General features: G+C 36.3%; 1 protein-coding gene across 5 annotated transcripts in view; it reads right to left on the reverse strand.

The window, feature by feature from the left end:
- TRPC4 (transient receptor potential cation channel subfamily C member 4) overlaps positions 1 to 17,969 on the reverse strand; it is a 212,004-nt gene that overhangs the window by 24,963 nt on the left and 169,072 nt on the right. For all 5 annotated transcript variants that reach the window (XM_019736606.3, XM_074329992.2, XM_074329993.2 and 2 more), the window contains one exon: positions 4,164 to 4,477. In XM_019736606.3, coding sequence (XP_019592165.3) covers positions 4,164 to 4,477 — 314 coding nt within the window. The remainder of the gene's footprint in view (positions 1 to 4,163; positions 4,478 to 17,969) is intronic.

The raw sequence follows: 17,969 nt of genomic DNA on the forward strand, positions 1-17,969 counted from the left end.
CAGTTGAGATTTTCCTTTATCACCTTGAGACTAAAACGATGAGGAAAACACATCTGCGTATTTTATTCTTAATTCATAAGGAATAATGTAAAATTAAAACAAAGTAAGACCTCAGTTGGCAAGTTCTAATTATGAGGAATAAAGCTCCAATAAACATCAAAGGGTTTTTCTTAATAAGACAGTATCTGTCACAAAGCTGATGCACCTCTCTTCAAAGGAGAGTCCCTTAATCAGAGACTATTAGTTTAAAATTGTATATAGAATAACTTCAATGATTAAACATTGGTTTCTTTTAGTAACATGTAGTTCTTCCCATGTTAAAGAGAAAATAACAGGAAGAAGTGTCCATTTGCTGGTAGGAACAAGCAGGGAGAGACATAGAAGACATACATCACAGTTTACGCCCCCTGAAAGCTCACAGGAGAGGAATCAGGAAAGCATTCTGGAAAAGGTGCATCTCAGACAGATTTTGGAAAACAGAATAAAATTTTGCCAAGTGGGATGGCAGAAAAAAAAAGCATTCTGTGGCGAGAACAGATTATGACATATTTGGGGATTGATAACCCACTAGAAATGTGTGATTAGGGAATGGAGAAAGATGAGGCTTGAAGAAGAAGCAAGACAGAAGATCCCTGAAGGACCTGGTATCTCAAGAAGAGCAATTTGGGTATATCCAATAAGGAATGAGAATCTATTTTGATACTTTAAACAGAGGAGTGTCAATGTTTTCATTTAGAAAGATCATTCAGGTAACAGGGTGGAAGACATATGACCAAAGACAGAACAGAGAGGTACGAGAACTTAGATTTTTGGCATAAGAGTCAGCAAGGAAGACACACCAAGGTAACAGAGCAGAAGTAAACATTTATTGACTGCACCGGGACGGGGAAAGGGAGAGGCAATATCTAACACAAGCTTTTAATTTAAGTATCTGGGTGGGTTATGGTAACATTGACTAAAACGGTAGTTGAGGAGGAGGAAGTATAAATTTTGAGAGAGACTCTGATGAATTTTCTTTGATTGGGTTTACATTTTTACGAGATATAGATGCAGAGGTGTCTAAAAGTTGGACCTACAAATCTTGAGGATCTATGCTAGTGATATGAACGTAGGAGTCATCTCAGACACTATATAGGGCCAAAACCTTAATCATAGATGAGTTTTCAAAGGGATATTGAAATAGGGTTTGAGGAGAGTTGCTAAGGCAGACCACTATTTAAAAGCAATAATTGTAAAATAATTATCAGAGAAAAATGGGAAAGATTAAAGAAGAAGTGAAATCTAAAAACATAGTAACATTGAAATTAAAAAAAGAGGGCAAGATTTAAAAAAAATGAAAGTGTTAAACAGGTTCAAATGATGCAGAGACATTAAATAAGATATAAAAAGATAAATGTCCATTGACGGTAGCTCTAGGCATTTTCTAAAATAGTCTTAGTGGAGTGGTGGAAGCAATAGCCAAATTGAAATTGGATAAAGAATGAATAAGGAGCAAGAAAACAAGGTATCATGTTTAGGCTTCATTTCAGGGTTGCTTGGATGAAAGGAAGGAGACACACAGGAGTGGTAGCTAATGAGAAATACAGGGTTCAAAGTTTCAGCATCCATCTGTACTCCCATGGAAGGAGTAATAGAAAGGAACTATGAGAGATATAGGGGAGAGATAATAAATACTCTATTAGTACAACTAATAATTTAAAGAAGTAAAGTAGCTACCTTTTTTTTTTAATCTCATTGTATGACAGGCACTGTATTAGGCAGTGTACATTAATTAATGTGTTTTTTAATCCTCATATGGAATAAAATCTCTGAGAGGGTGGGTATAAAAACAAACCTTGAAATTTACGGAAGTTATAAAGTAATAAAAAGAAAACTGCAGACAAACAGAAACACAGAAATGAGACGCAGGAGCCCGAGGGCATCACTAGACATCCCCTGACAGTGATTGACATCCATTAAGCTGGAACAGAGTCATCATGGAACAGGTAACTTATGCCTGCCTGGTACATTCTATATACTCTAGTACACTCATAATACTAGGAGTTATTACCATATTTTTTTAGTTTTTGAATAATTTTGAACAAAAATAATTTGTTGCTTGATGGTTTACATTCTGTTATTTGGAAAAAAATTTCCAGGTAGAACACCTGATTTATTTGGGTTGAATGATTTGGGCCCATAATATTTTAAATATGCAATTATCTGTTGCTCTTCATGATTATAGAGTAGGGCATTGATAAGGATACATGAAAATAATACATAATCCCAGGAATTCAATATATTTGCTTTTAGAATACAATTTACTGTATGTTAGCTATTTTGCATCAGACTTCTCTAGCCATTTTCTTCTTGGATGGAGATTTAATTTAGTTAGTAATATGCAAACATTTACCATGAAAACAGTTATAAGACAAGGGGATTCCTGGGAACCTTAAAGAAGGTAAATTAGGATGGGGTTAGATGTAAACTTATAGCTGCAGATGAATCAGATTTCTGAGAAGGGGTTACGGTCTTGAACCAGAGCTATTCCCTGAATTAAAGAAGACCTGGGAGCTAGGTTAGTCATTTCTAGATGCTGTGTGGAAGTTCCTTCTGGAAGACAAAGCATGGAATCAGAAGGATATGGCAACAAACATAGATGGGGTGTTCTTGGCAAGCAGTATGCATCAGGGCACGCAGTACGAATAACAAGGCACTTGTGGAAGACAGAGTGTGCAAAAGGGTGCTCCATCAAAAATCTGGGAGGCCAGTTAGCAGACATACAATATCCAGGAAGACTGTTAAAGGCAGAATTCTAGTCTCTGAAGGGGTCGGCTGGTGGCATCTGACCACTGTAAATCCCTGGTCCTAGTTATCACAGGCTAATTACCAAGACAGGGATCACAAATGAGTAGGGAAAGATAGGTTCTGGTATCAAAACAGACATGATCCAAGGCCATGCTAGTCACAAGGATGTTGCTGCTGAGTTTCATTGAATGCCTCCTGTCCAGGGTCAGAAAAGAGCATAAGGAAAACAACAAAGCTGAGCGAGCTAGTTGGCTGGAGAACTGCCGCTTAAGCCCAGAAGAATAAAGAGGCTTGGAGCAAATGATGACATGACAATGGGAAGCTGGGATGACTTTTTGTTTTCCTCATGATTCGTGGTTTGTATCGAATCTATTTCTGAAAGGATTTGAGTCAGCTAAGGCTGAGATTAAAATTTCACATGCAAATAATCAGATCTTGATTAATTAAAATGGAGTTTTAAATATTGGGAGAAAGATAGAGAATTGAACCAACAAGGATATTTTACCCATAAGTGACTCAGTTTATGAGACGTTATTGATTTCCTCCCACTTGACGAATTGCTGTACTTTCTTATAGTACACAAAATTCTGGAACAGCCCATGACTAGTGTCTGACTTTTAAATCAACTCCCAAATGACCATGTGTCTACTTGTGGTTACTGTGGAGATGAAAATTACCTTTTTCATTAATCTGCTAATTAACTGTTTACCATGGTGGGAAGGAGATGGACACAGATTTGTAGAGGTGAATTCTATGAGGACTGTGAGCATCAAACACAGTGGTCATGAACCTGTGCTGTCAGCAGATCTGATTGTGATATATGCTGGAAGGTGACACTGGACAAGGTCTATTACTTCTCAGGTGTAAGGGCACAGAAAGTTTTGTGTGCATAATAACAATGACCTAGCTTGGATTATTTCTACATGCTTAGATTTGTGTGTAGAAAACTAGAGAATGAAAGAGAAACGTGAAGGGTACTTTAGCATCTGGAAAACACATGAAGAAAGATTGAAACACACTTGGATTTTCTTAAATGGTTGCGTTTACATATACATATTCTATCTTTTAATGTGCTTGTAAACTGTCAGTAGGGCACAGATTTCCATTTTATTTCACATTTTTAAATAGTATATATAGCTTTCTTTTTTAGGAGGTCATTTTGAAAGAAAGGACCATTTTACTAAAACTTAAATGTACTACCTATATATATTTTTTAATGTCAGAAGGAGCCATTGATATTCAAAGGTAGGTTAATTCTGTTTCCTGCATTAAGCATAATTTTTTTGCAACCACTTGTCACGGATTTTTCAAATTCATAATAAAATACACTCTAAATTCTGCACAACATTACCCATAGAAATGTTTGTTCCACTTACGTTGAAAATGCATTATTCTGCTTTTCACATCGTATGCCTTTGCAGCTTAACCCTTTTGTTTCTTCATAATAGAAGTACAATTGATTTAGGCCATTTGCAAATGCTAACAACACAAGGCAGTATATGAATAGAAACTTCAAAATGTCCAGGAGCATTCTTCCCAGAGATATTTGCAGAGGCCCCAGGTGAGAATTGGCAGTAAACAGTGAGATCAGGCGCAGGGAACTGAAGATGTTTGCAATAGCAAATAAAGCTTCAGCCACCAGAGTGGGATGCCACATATCCCAAGATTCTCTTGGATTAAGAGCACTGTACTGGAGAAAAGAGAGAAACACAGGGAAAGTAAAATAAACACATACATATGAATATATCAAGTTCAGGTCCCGATGCTTTTTCAGGTAGATCCAGCACAATGGCCTATTGTCAGGAAGCGATGTCCACCAAGCCAGTGGCAGCATTATTTTTTTATTTTTTTATTTTTTTTAAGGAGGGTGCAATTCCCAGTGGCCCATGCGGGGAGCGAACCAGCAACCTTGGTGTTATTAGCACCATGCTCTAACCAACGGAGATAATTGGCCATCCCTAACATTATTAATCTACACAAAAATAAGAATCTATTAAAGCAATTTATAATTTATGAACTTCAGTTATATAGTGGCCTTCCTGATCTGTCCTTGTCATTAGTAGTATTTGTTAATATGCGAATTATATCTGTCCTTGACCTTTCCAATGGAACTTTATGACATAGGGAAAAAAACTGATTTTATATTGGGAAAAGATAGTAGTATCATTATAACAAAGAAAACGACATTATAAATGAAAGACACTAAATTTTGAAAAATAATCAATGGCTTTACTTACCATTTTGACACACTTACCTATTCTAGAGGAATGCATGCAGCATACAAATTACATATAAGTGAGTGGAAGTAGTGGTCTGTTGCCTTGGAAATAGTAATGACCAATATAGGTATAATAATTAGTGCTTCATATCTGTTATATCCTAAGCGTAGATAAATCCTAACTTGGATATCATCCTGGAAGTCAATGAATTGCTAATTTTTTTATATTTAATGTAAAATATATTTGCTATGTTAAACTTTGACCAGGAATTATTTTAAAAGTAAGAGTTAAATAAAATAACAGCTTTGAATTATCTTGATATTGAGCTATATAAAGAACACAATGAAATTTATTCCTCACACTATTGAGGTACATTTGTTCCCTTTTTTTACAAAAAAGATCAGACATGCTCTCTGAAATATTGCATTATGAAAACTTATAATTAAATATGTATAAGAACTTAACAATAAATTAAATTATCTTCTTCATACACATCACTACAAATTATGTCTAGACAATTGCATCTTTCTCCCAATGATCATGTCAGAAAAATACTTTTTACTTCTGTGTGAGTCCCATCAGAATATTTCCATTCATTTTATATTTTATACCAAAGAACTTTACAAGTGGTAATTACTTCTTTTGAAACTAATAGATAGTATTTTTTAATCACCCCGGGGACAAAATATATTGTAAGTGACTGATTTTGTTCAGCAAGCAGACGCTTGAGTGACAATTTAAAACAATCAAGTTTGAACTAGAGAGAAATTATTTTCTATTTTTAAATCCTGATAACTGTTCTAACCATTCTTATGCATAGTTTTAGCATAAAATAGCTAATGATTGTAGATAAAGAAAATTTTTTTAAAAATTTACAATTAATTATAACAAGTATCAGAGTGAGGGTTTGTGGTATTAAACACCACCTAACTCTCTCCACTGGGTGCCCCACATGTGATCTTTTCCTTCAAAGACTAAGATCCCATTCACTTCCCTTTTCTCAGTTTTCTTGTAAGACATACATCTGTAAGTAAAGAACATCTCCCCCCATCAGTGGCTAATTCTATATTTCTTTCTCTCTCTCTCTCTCTCTTTTTTTTTTTTTAACCAATATGACTTATAATTACATCTCAAAATGTACAAAATACGAAACAGTAAGCATTCCTAAGGATGTGATCATTTTCTAGGAATTTCTCACAAGATTTAACACTATGGCCTGCATGTAATAGCTGCTCAAGAAATATTTTCTCCCAGTAAGTATTCATAGTCCAGTGAGGATGACAGGGACAACTAATTGTAGTAAAAAATGCTCTAAGAGTTTAACATAAAGTGTTATCGGAAAACAAAAGAGAAAGTGGAAAATTCAGACTGGGGCTGATGGGGCCAGCAATGAATAGAGATTACATGTTGTTCAAAGTTTAGGGGTCTTCCAATTATCGTGTCTAACAGAGATGCTGTTCCTTATTCTAGACAGTTGGATGTGGAATCCATCATCACATGGTGAATGACTCCAACTCTGCTATCAACCTACTCAGAGCCCTTCATAGCAAATTATTTCAGCTGGGATTTGCAAAATCATAAAAGGAATGTCTTCCATTTTACAAATAACGAAACACTAGGGTCAGCCCCAGTATAATTACTCCAGTCTGCTTCAGGGTCTAGCACTTCTAGTAATTCTTGGGAAACAACGCTTCGTGAATATGTTCACATTTATGCAAGGTCAGGACTTTCTGAGCATCCTAGCATTGCGAGCATCTGGATTAAAGAATGTTTGAATGGTAAAGAAACCTTAAGTCAAAGATGGCTCCTCCCCTGGAGCCATCTGCTAACATTCTAAAGATAATAAACCTAGGGACCTTTGCCTGCCCAGAGCGAGTTCCTTTACTTTAGAAAATTAAGGTCTTTCTCCTTCTCCAGTGGGAAGATGGGCAGCTGGTAAAGCTGCACTATATAAGCTCTGAGATTTATAATTTCCTAGTTCCTCTCCCGTGGTACAAACTCCTGTATGCATTGGGTTCATCAGGCTCTCATCTGCCACACTGTGGGGATCTGCAGCACGGAAACCAATGCTAAGATTGTTTTGTAAGTAAATAATTTGTCTGTTCCCTGATCCAGCAACTTTGTTTCCTGTCAGGAATATAGTATTTCCCACTTATCCATGAGGAATACATTCCAAGATGCTAAATGGATGCCAGAAACCACAGATAGTACCAAACCACATATATACTATGTTTTGTCCTATACATACCCTGTTTCCCTGAAAATAAGACCTAGCTGGACAATCAGCTCTAATGCGTCTTTTGGAGCAAAAACTAATATAAGACCCGGTATTATATTGTATTATATTGTGTTGTATTATATTATATTATATTATATTATATTATATTATATTATATTATACCCGGTCTTATATTATAGTAAAATAAAATATTATAGTAAAATAAGACCGGGTCTTATATTAATTTTTGCTCCAAAAGACACAATACAGCTGATTGTCCTTCTAGGTCTTATTTTCAGGGAAACACGGTACATACCTATGATAAAGTTTAATTTGTAAATTAGGCACAGTAAGAGATTGATAACAGTAATTAAAAAAATAGAACAATTTTAACAATATACTGTAATAAAAGGTATGTGAATGGCTTTGGGGACATTATTAAGTAAAATAAAGGTTACTTGGACACAAGCACTGTGCTACCACAACAGTTGATCTGATAGCCCAGATGGCTACTCAGTGACTAATGGGCAGGAAGTGTCTCGAGTGTGGAGATGCTGGATAAAGGGGTCATTCACATCGGGGCTGGGCAGAGCTAGACTGTATGAGATTTCATCACACTACTAAGAAGAGCACGCATTTTCAAACTTATAATTGTTTATTTCTGGAATTATCTATTTAATATTTTTGGACTGTGGTTGACAGTGGGTAACTGAAACCGTGGAAAGCAAAGCCACAGATTAGGGGGTACTAGTGTAAGTAGAGATATAAACCTATAGCAATTGTCTCTTAATTTCATTCTTTTACGTTTTGCTTTTTAATTTTTCTCCTGCCATTCACATAGCCATTTAGCTTAGGTTTTTAAATACACAGTCATTGTTTTACAGAGCAACTAAATTTATTTTACAAACCATCATGTTCTTTGAATTTGCAGAGGAAATTGTAATTCTTCAGTTATAATGCATTTTCCACATACGTTATTAAGAATTAAAAGGTTAACTTGAATTTCACATTTTTCTTTGGCTCTATTTTCAAAAATGTATTCACAAAATCTATGTATATTCTCTCTCTCTCTCTTTTTTCAATCTTTGTATGTTTGCCTCCAGCCTTTTGTGATACCTCTTCTCAGTATCCTTTTCAGGTTCGTTTTTCTCCCTTGCCCGTTAAATGTTGTGTTCACTTTGCAAGCTTCTTCTCTTTTCATTCAGTCTACACTCCCTGAAAGTTTCCTATGATTTCAACTGTCAGTTATGTGCTGATGACTCTCACTTCCATATCCCCAGCCTAGCCTCCTCACCGTACAGTCATATTTCATATTCTAATGCCTCATTGACTTTTCCACTTGGATATCTCATATTCATCTCAAACTCAGAGGCTAAATTGGAACTCATCATCTTATCATCCTCAAACTCTTTCTCCGTTTATGCTTTTGGATTCTTAGTGAATGGCCGCAGATCACCCAAGGCAGAATTTGAGGTTGATCCTCGAGTCTTCCTCTCCAAATTCCCGGCCTCTAAACCAAAATTTTACATATGTTGCTTACTTCTCTTCATTTGTATCCTCACTGTCTTAAAAAAGTTTCTCTATTTCACACAGAAATTATTATAATAGCCTCCTAACTACTCTCCCTGACTTGAACCTTATCTCAACAATCATCTATTTCCTCCAAAATCATCTGTTAAAAGGGCCAATCAGACCATCGCACATATTGCTTAAAGAACTTCAACTCTCTGCAATGTCCTCAAGATGAAATTCCAATTTCCCAACATGTCACATGAAGAATCTGGAATCTGGGTTCTGATTTCCTCTTAAGATTAACCTGTCACTTGTCCCCAGTTAGGTACCAAATGCTGTGGCTCAAACATTTTGTCCTTCTAATTCCCCAAATTACCCTCACATTCTCATCAAAATGCCTTTCTATGAATACTGGGCCCTTTGTCCAGAATGGATTTAAATTCTAATTATTTTGATTTTTCAGCTGTTATTCATTCATCAAATATATGTTGAGGGCCTACTCTGTGCCACTATCTTCAGTATTCCATGTCATGCACTATCTTCAGGGTGCAGCATCTTGATCAGACAAGATATAGTTCATGTCATATGAGCTTACAATGTAGTGAAGAAGACAGACATTAGAGAAATAACTCTAATCCTTCCCTTTATAAGTACACTTTGACTGAAGATGATTGGACACTAGGATTCTACTGACCAGAGCTGGTCCACTTCATGTTGTAGAATAATCCTTGACAGAGAGAGATCAAAAGCTACCCTAAACATCCATAGCCCCTCGAGGACCATCAATTCCTGCTTCCCTTTTTCTCTCAAGTATTTGCTTTCTAGTCTAAACCTGTCACAGTTTCGTTTTGCCCTAAGATTTCATTTTCTATTCAGATTCATTTTAAGAGAACTGCCCCTTTGCAGATCTACAAAATAGATTATTCATCCTTGGATTTCTTGTTAGTTTCCCATGCACGAAGCTTTGTCTAATGATTTTATGTGCTGGGCATATACATAAATGTGAACTCAAAAAGCATTCAAGGGAGAAAATTATAGACATATTCAAAAGCAATGTTGTTAGAAAAGGTGGATCATTTGTGGAAATGGAAAATGGAAAATGGAAAATGGAGCGTTTGAAAATAGTGAGATTAATATGAGAGGAAGTTGGAACCAGGTCATAAAAACTATAGCAGAAATGTTAAGAGAGGAGGAATGATTGAATCATAGCACTGGGTCATAAGTTCCTTGGATACAGAAAAATATATGTTAGTGCATCTTTATGTCCTCTTAGACTCTCTGATGTATATTTATAAAAGCCAAGTGATCAATCAAAATGAGTAAAACTAATTGATGCAAAATAAAAATGTTTGTCATATGAGATTAAATAGAAAATGTAGACTGGCTTTAATGTCTAATTTACAAGGTAATAACCATTCCCTTTCTACAAATTGGTTAGATAATTAAGTAGTGAAAAAGAGTAGAAAGCCATATGATTTTCTTCTGTGATAGATAATACTACATTAAACAATTAGGATTCAAATTTCTATAGCTCTCTGCTAGCAAACTGAAAGATATTTAGAAAATCCCATAACTTGGAGAGTACACTACTGTTACAGCATTTGTGAAATGGACACAACAATATTGCCTCTTTTCTAGCTGATAAAAATAAGATGATCAATGAAATATATACGCAGAACTATTTAGAAGAATAGAGCAATAAAAAAATCTATCATAACAATTAAAATAAATATTCCTATTTATAATATTTTTGATTTTTGAAAATATCACTTAAATTACACAATGGAATTGGCATAGGAATTTAATCATTTTTGCCAAATGACTGAAGATAAATATGAGATAAGTTGTATGTATGGAAAGGGACTAAATAATATTCAGGAGAAAATCAGTCCTGATGATGCTAAACTAATGTTTTATAATTATGCCCAGCCATCAACAAACTCTGGATTAGCTAACATTTCATACATAGTGAGAAGAGGAAACAGTTTACAAACCATCTTCTTTAAGAATTAGGAGTTTTTGTTTTGTTTTGTTTTTTTAAGCCACAATCCATGAATTGTGAAATGCTAATGAATCAAGCTATTTAAGGAAGCACCACAAAGCCTCTCATATAAGGAGGAGAATACTGAAGTCACGTATATTTCTGTGTTTGTACAATATAATGTTATTGCATTGTACATTATATTATATACATAAAAGTAAAAACAACTACTGAGTGCTTATATTAAGCTCTATTCTATGGTAATAAATGTGTTTATTAATGTAATCTTCACAAACATTCTATGGGATTTAATTATTAGTGTCATTTTACAGATAAGAAAATTGAGGCATACATCAAGTAACTTGCCCCAAATCACACAGATAGGAAGTGGCACAGGTAATACTTATATCAAGTGTGGATCAGAGTCCAAACTTCACCATTGCCTTAGTTAGAAAGGCCCTTTTTGGTATTAAAAAACAGACAAAACACCTCCAGATAGAAGAATTACAAAAGAATAAAGCAATTAAGCAAGTGTGACTCTTCTGTCAGACCTATTACAAAAGGTTCGCTCTCTGAAGAGACCAGTTACAGAAAAGTTTCCCTTTTTGTTGGCTGACAGCGTTTTTGGTCTGGATCCATAACTTGGCCAAAAAAGAGCTAGGGCTGGATTCTCACTACCATTCATGCACCCTCAGATGGGGGGTAGAACTAGTATGATCCCAGCAGAGATGTTAGTTATAACATTTGGTAATCTTGCTTATGCCATCACAGGTAAACTATTTACCAAGGAGCAGAATTAGATGATTCCATTTACCTGATACTTCACAATTAATAAATCACCTATCCTGTGGTTCTTACCTCTAATTTCTTTTTTCCAAATCCAACCTTCTATTAGCTTCCCATATGTCCACTGCTTTACTTCAGGATTCATCATCATTTGACTCATTCTGTTTCAATCTCTTTAATGGCAATTCTTTATTTATAGGGCAAAATCCAAATTCTATAGCAGAATATGGAAAGTCCTTCCCATTCTCTTCCAGCCTCCATTTCTGGTATCATATCTCATAGATATTGACCTCCTTTGTACACTCAGGCACATTGTGTCTTCTGTCTGGAATGCTCATACATGTTCATGAACATGACAGTTGCCCACTCCCTCTATCTTCTATATAATTTCAGGACAGTGCCAATAAAGTTTAATTCCTTCCTTGATGCAACCAGGGCCTCTGATGTAGACCTTATCACATTGTAAGGCCCTTATTTATATGCATTTCTTTTTCCTCCACCTGACTGTGAACCACTCAAATGCATAGGTTATATCTTTTATTTTTGCATTCTCAGCAACCATATCAAAAGCTGGTTTCCTAGTATGCCCTATAAATTCTTATTGATTGATTTACATAATGGCTGTCCTCTTTACTTATCACAGAGTCTATATTTGTACACAATAAGGCACCTTTTCCTGAAATAGTGAGTCATACATTATTAAAAATTAGCATGAAAAATTAAATGATAAACAAAAGAAGGTAAGGAAGCCTTAGTCAACAAGTGAGTATGACATCACAGACTCCCAAAGTAGACACTCTTTTAATTATCATTATTTAACACATATAAAATTGAGGACTTCATTAAATATTATAACGTGCCCCAAATCAGACAGATTTCATGCAGTAAAGGCGCATGTGGCCTCGAGAGATCCAAGATGGTAGACTAGATAAACACTGTGCCTGCTTCCTTCCATGAACACATTAAAATTATAACTAAATTATAGAACATCAACCTGGAGAAACATCTAAAGTCTAGTTGAACAGAAGTTTTATAGCTAAGGATATAAAAAAGAAGCCACTCCAGACTGGTTGGATGGATGGAGACACGAAATGGGATTGCCTCAAACCTCCATGTGGCAGTTGAGACTGAGGAGGGATATCTTGGCTGTGGAGGTTCCCTCCAGAGGAGAGAGATACCCCAGCCCCACATCAGGCTCCCCAGCCCAGAGTACTGGTGCCAGGAAGAGGAGCCCCCGCAACATCTGGCTGTGAAAAACAGTGGGAATTCTGACCATGTGGGTGGGAAGGAAGGCTAGGGGAAACTCAGACATCCACTTTTGGGTACTGTGCACAGACCCACTCACTCACATGCACTCACCCTGCGCTCTCCAGAGGGATAATGACTCAGGAAGCATCAGAGGCATATGGGGGGAGGCAGACTGAGGTATAAGGCTTTGAGGAAAGGGCTGGAAGACAGTCACCATTTTCCCTGTGTAGGGTCCTTCTCCCATGCAGCTAGCAGGCAGCAGTCATCTTTCCTGTGTTAAGCCCTCCCCAAATGCTGATGGCCAAATCTGAATCTCATTGACCTGGTGAGCTCTGCTGCTCCACCCTGCTGACTCACTAGGACCCCACCCCACTCCCCCAGAGGCACTTTCTGGTTGAGCAGCCAGGTGGGGAACTCTTTCTTGTAAAACTATGAGTCCGTGGGCTCCAAGAGGGCAATGACTGGCCTCAGTGTGCTCTGAGACTTTTGCTGAGTAGTGCCAGGCTCAGCACTGGCACTAAACCAGAATCTGCATTTATCTGGTGACCACAACGCTTCCCACTCTAGTGACTCCCTGAGACCTTGCCTCACCCAACTTGTATACCACATGAAGCTTTATCAGTAGCTGAACCTTAAGGGAGCTGGCAGGTGGCAACAGGCCCCTGGCATTTTGCAGAACAACCCCAGGCCTGGTACTGGTGGCAGACATCTTTGGTTTGCAGTGTGACCTCTCCCACATGCCACCAGGTTTAGCACAGGGAGCAAACAAATGAAGATTACTTTGTAGCTCCTACTAGGTAGTCCTCAGCAGTCAGCTGATTTCTCAACAGAAACTTTGCAGGCCAGAAGGGACTGCCATGAAATATTCAATGTGATGAAAAGTAATGATCTACAACCAAGAGTATTCTACACAGCAAAACTATCATTTAGAATCGAAGGACAGTAAAGAAAAAGCTAAAGGAGTTCATCGCCACTGAACCAATAGTATTACAAGGAATGTTACAGGGATTTCTTTAAGATGGTGGGGCGGGGGAATAAAAATATGAATAATAAAATGGCAATACCTATATATCTATCAAAAATTACTTTCAATGTAAATGGATTAAATGCTCTAATAAAAAAAAAAAAAGGGCAGCCAGATGGTTCAGTTGGTTAGAGCCCGAGCTCTCAATAACAAGGTTGCCGGTTCAATTCCCGCATGGGATGGTGGGCTGCACCCCCTGCAACTAAGATTGAAAATGGTAACCGGACTTGGACCTGAGCTGTGCCCTCCACAAGTACATTGCAGGACAATAACTTGGAGCTGATAGGCCCTGGAGAAACACACTGTTCCCCAATATTCCCCAATTAAAAACAAATAAAAAAAGATAGGAAGGCTGCTTGGATAAGAAAACAAAACCCTTACATATGCTACCTTTAAGAGACTCACTTCAGATCAAAAGACACACACAAACAGAAAGTAAAGGGATAGAAAAAGATATTTCATGAAAATAGAAATGAGAACCATACAAAAAATTCTGCAGTAGCAATACTTATATCAGACAAAATAGACTTTAAAACAAAGGCTATAACAATAGACAGAGGAGGACCCAGTAATCCCACTTCTGGGTATTTATCTGAAGAAACCCAAAGCACTACTTCAAAGGGATGTGTGCATCCATTGCAGCATCGTTTACAATGGACAAGATGTAGAAGCAGCCTAAGTGTTTGTCAATGGAAGAATGGATAAAGAGGAGGTGGTGCATATATACAATGGAATATTGCTTGGTCAGGGAAGGGAAAGGGTTCTTGCCATCTGTGGTAGCATGGATGATCCTGGAGAGTGTTGTGCTGAGTGGAGAGTCAGACAAAGAAAGACAGATGCAATGTAATTTCACTTACATTTGGAATCAAAAGAAGAAAATAGACAAATGAATCCAAAACAAACTCACAGATACAGAAAACATTTTGATGGTTGCCAGATGGGACGGGGGTTAGGGTGGATGAAAAAGGGGGGAGGGATTAAGAAGTACAAATTAGTTGTTACAAAGTAGTTATGGGGAGGTAGGGTATAGCATAAGGAATATAGTCAATAATATTGTAATAACTATGTATGGTGTCAGATGGGTGTTAGATTTATAGGAGTGATAGATGGGAGAGGGTCGGAGGGCAGGGTAAAAGTGTGATGGGTTTGTAAGTACAAATTGGTAGTTACAAAATAGTCATGGAGATGTAATGTAAAGCACAGGGAATATAGTAAGTTATACTGCAATAACTATGTATAGTGCTAGGTGGGTACTAGACTAGTCAGGGGGATCAATTCTTAAATTATACAAATATCTAACCATTGTGCTATACACCTGAAATTAATATAAAATAATACTGAATGTCAACCATAGTTGAGGAAATTAAAGGAAGGTGAACGGGAATAAGACATCCAAATTTCCAGGTATAAAACAAATAAGTCATGGTGATATAATATACAGCATAGGAAATATATTCAATAATATTATGATAGCATAGTAAGGTGTCAGATGGTTGCTGGACTTATCATGGTGATCACTCCATTAGGTATATAAATACCTAGTTAAATAATTATTGTGTACCCCTGAAACTAATATAATATTGTATGTTAGCTATAAAAAACACAGGTATGAATCAAGAGCTCAAACTCTTTTTCAACTAAAATAAAACAAATGAGAGGTGTAATTACAAAGACATTACAAAAAGCAAGTCCAGTGGGATGAGTACTTGAAGGAGAAAGAAAGGAGTAAATGAGAAAAGAAAAACTAACATGAGCATTTATTCTGCAACAGGCACTTTAAATATATCAACCCTTTTACATCTTATACCAACACAATAAGGTAGAAATTGTTATTTTTGTAATTTTATAGATGAAGCACAGAGAAGTGAAACAACAGGTTCAAGTTCACACAACTAGTAAGTGATGGAGGAAGGAACTGAGCTCAGGAAGCCTGACTCTAAAGTGCAAGCAATTACCCAATTACCCATTATTCTGCAACTCAAGTTATAGTCACACAAACTAATCATTCGGGGAGAACATTTCAGAATTTATATGTGTAATCATATATGTATAACTCCTATCACTCAAGTGCATAAATAAACTATATCTTCAGAAGATTTCATGTCATTTACCTCATTATCACTTGAGGTAAAGTGACAACTTTTCTACCTCCCTTTTCCCACGCCCCTTCCCCTTCTTCATCAATTGGGGTGGATGAGTTGAATGTTAGGCATAAATATTCCCTTGATGTAGACTATAGAATGATGTTTATATTTTAATATTAAAATAGACATTGCATATGAAGAATTGACAACTTTTTAAGAAAATTAAAATCCCATGTCTAACAGCATGAAAGCAAAAAACCCACAGTATCCATTAATTTATGTATTTGTGTCTTCTGTATACAAGAATCTTATATGTGAAAATATATATTGACTACATGTAAACACCATAGTAATATATAAAATATTATGTATCTTAGTATAAATATTATGTATAAGAAAAATATGAGGTCTGACTTGTGAACTTGTTGCAATGATATTACTAACCTTTTATTTTTATATCAGAGGGATTATTCATTATGAATTTGTACCAACTGGACAAGCAGTTAACCAAGTTTACTATTTGAAAGTGCTGAAAATGCTGCATGAAAAAGTTAGATGACTTGAACCTTTCACCAACAATTCATGGCTCTTACATCACAACAATGCACCAGCTCACACAGCACTGTTTGTGAGAGAGTTTTGAGCCAGTAAACAAACAACTGTATTGGAACACCTTCCCTACTCACCTGATCTGGCCCCCAATGACTTCTTTCTTTACCCAAAGATAAATGAAATATTGAAAGAGAGACATTTTGATGACATTCAGGACATCAAGGGTCATATGATGAAATCTCTAATGGCCATTCCAGAAAAAGGGTTCCAAAATTACTTTGAAGTAGGGACTAGTAACTGGCATCGGTGCATAGCTTCTCAAGGGGAGTACTTCGAAGGTGACCATAGTGATATTCAGCAATGAGGTATGTAGCACTTTTTCTAGGATAAGTTTGCGAACTTAATTGTCTGACCTCTTATGAGAGAGATCCCTTTTGGAATCAATCTTATAGTTCTCTGTGCTGTTGAATAGACTTATACAGCCCAGTGCTATTCTAAGTTTTTCCTTAGACTAGCTACATCAGCATAACCTAATGAGTTTGCTAGAAATGCAAATTTAGGTCCCTGCCTAATACTCCCAATTTAGAATTTCTGCGGAGGGAGGAAAATAATCTGTGTTTTAGCAAGCTCTCCAGGTGATTCTTAAGCACCAGAAAGCTTGAGAAAAACTGCTATAGTCGTAGAAAACCAGAATTTTATAACTGCATGGGGCCACACACACACAAAAATACACTGCTTTTTAGTAGAGAGACGTCAAGAATTTTATAGATAAACTTACTTAAGGATCATTACAAAGGAAAGAGGAATTGCACTTAAAAACAGACTGTCCATCTTCTACATAGATCCATAACCTACTCGGTTAAGACAGTACCTTCTACTATCTCAAGGTCTTCAAGGGCATTAACTTCAATACTAACAGGAACAATTACTAATTATGTTTCCATTATTAAAACATAGCTTGCTTTCCATGAAATAGGTAGAAAAAATGCTTTTCCCTAATGTTTTGACGAGTGCTGAAGACATTTGAATTGAACAAATTCTGGAAACTATGGTCTTTCCAATTTGGGCAATTTTGACCCTGTCATTACTGAATATTGCACAAGGAGACTGAGGTCTTTATTTTGAAAATGAGAGTAAATGAATGAGTTCACCTACGTGTTAGCATTTTCTAGTTCAGATCACTAAGTTGCATGAATCATTCCTGCAAAGCACAATTAGATGCTCTTCATTTTTTACTAACTGACTAATCATTTTTGAAACAAAATTTTTAAAAAGAGACAAAAAAAAAAAAAAAAGACGGAAAAAGAAATGCAGGAAGGAAGAGACGATAATACTTTGGTTTGAAAAACATCCCCCAAAGTACAAAATAATCCCAATTGTCATTGCAGAACAAAACTGTATTATGTAAATTATGTGGTTTGGCATAAGATTGATGTGCAAAATCTGGGGGAGTAATGGGTGTGTAAGATTTCAGGCACCATCACGTTGAAATGGATGAGGAGAAAGAAATTATATTCTGCTCTAATAATATCAAACTATGTTAGTATAAACTGCAGTA

This window comes from Rhinolophus sinicus, chromosome 16 (genome assembly GCF_057876585.1).
Source record: "Rhinolophus sinicus isolate RSI-liver-muscle chromosome 16, RSI-T2T, whole genome shotgun sequence".
Classification (NCBI taxonomy): domain Eukaryota; kingdom Metazoa; phylum Chordata; class Mammalia; order Chiroptera; family Rhinolophidae; genus Rhinolophus; species Rhinolophus sinicus.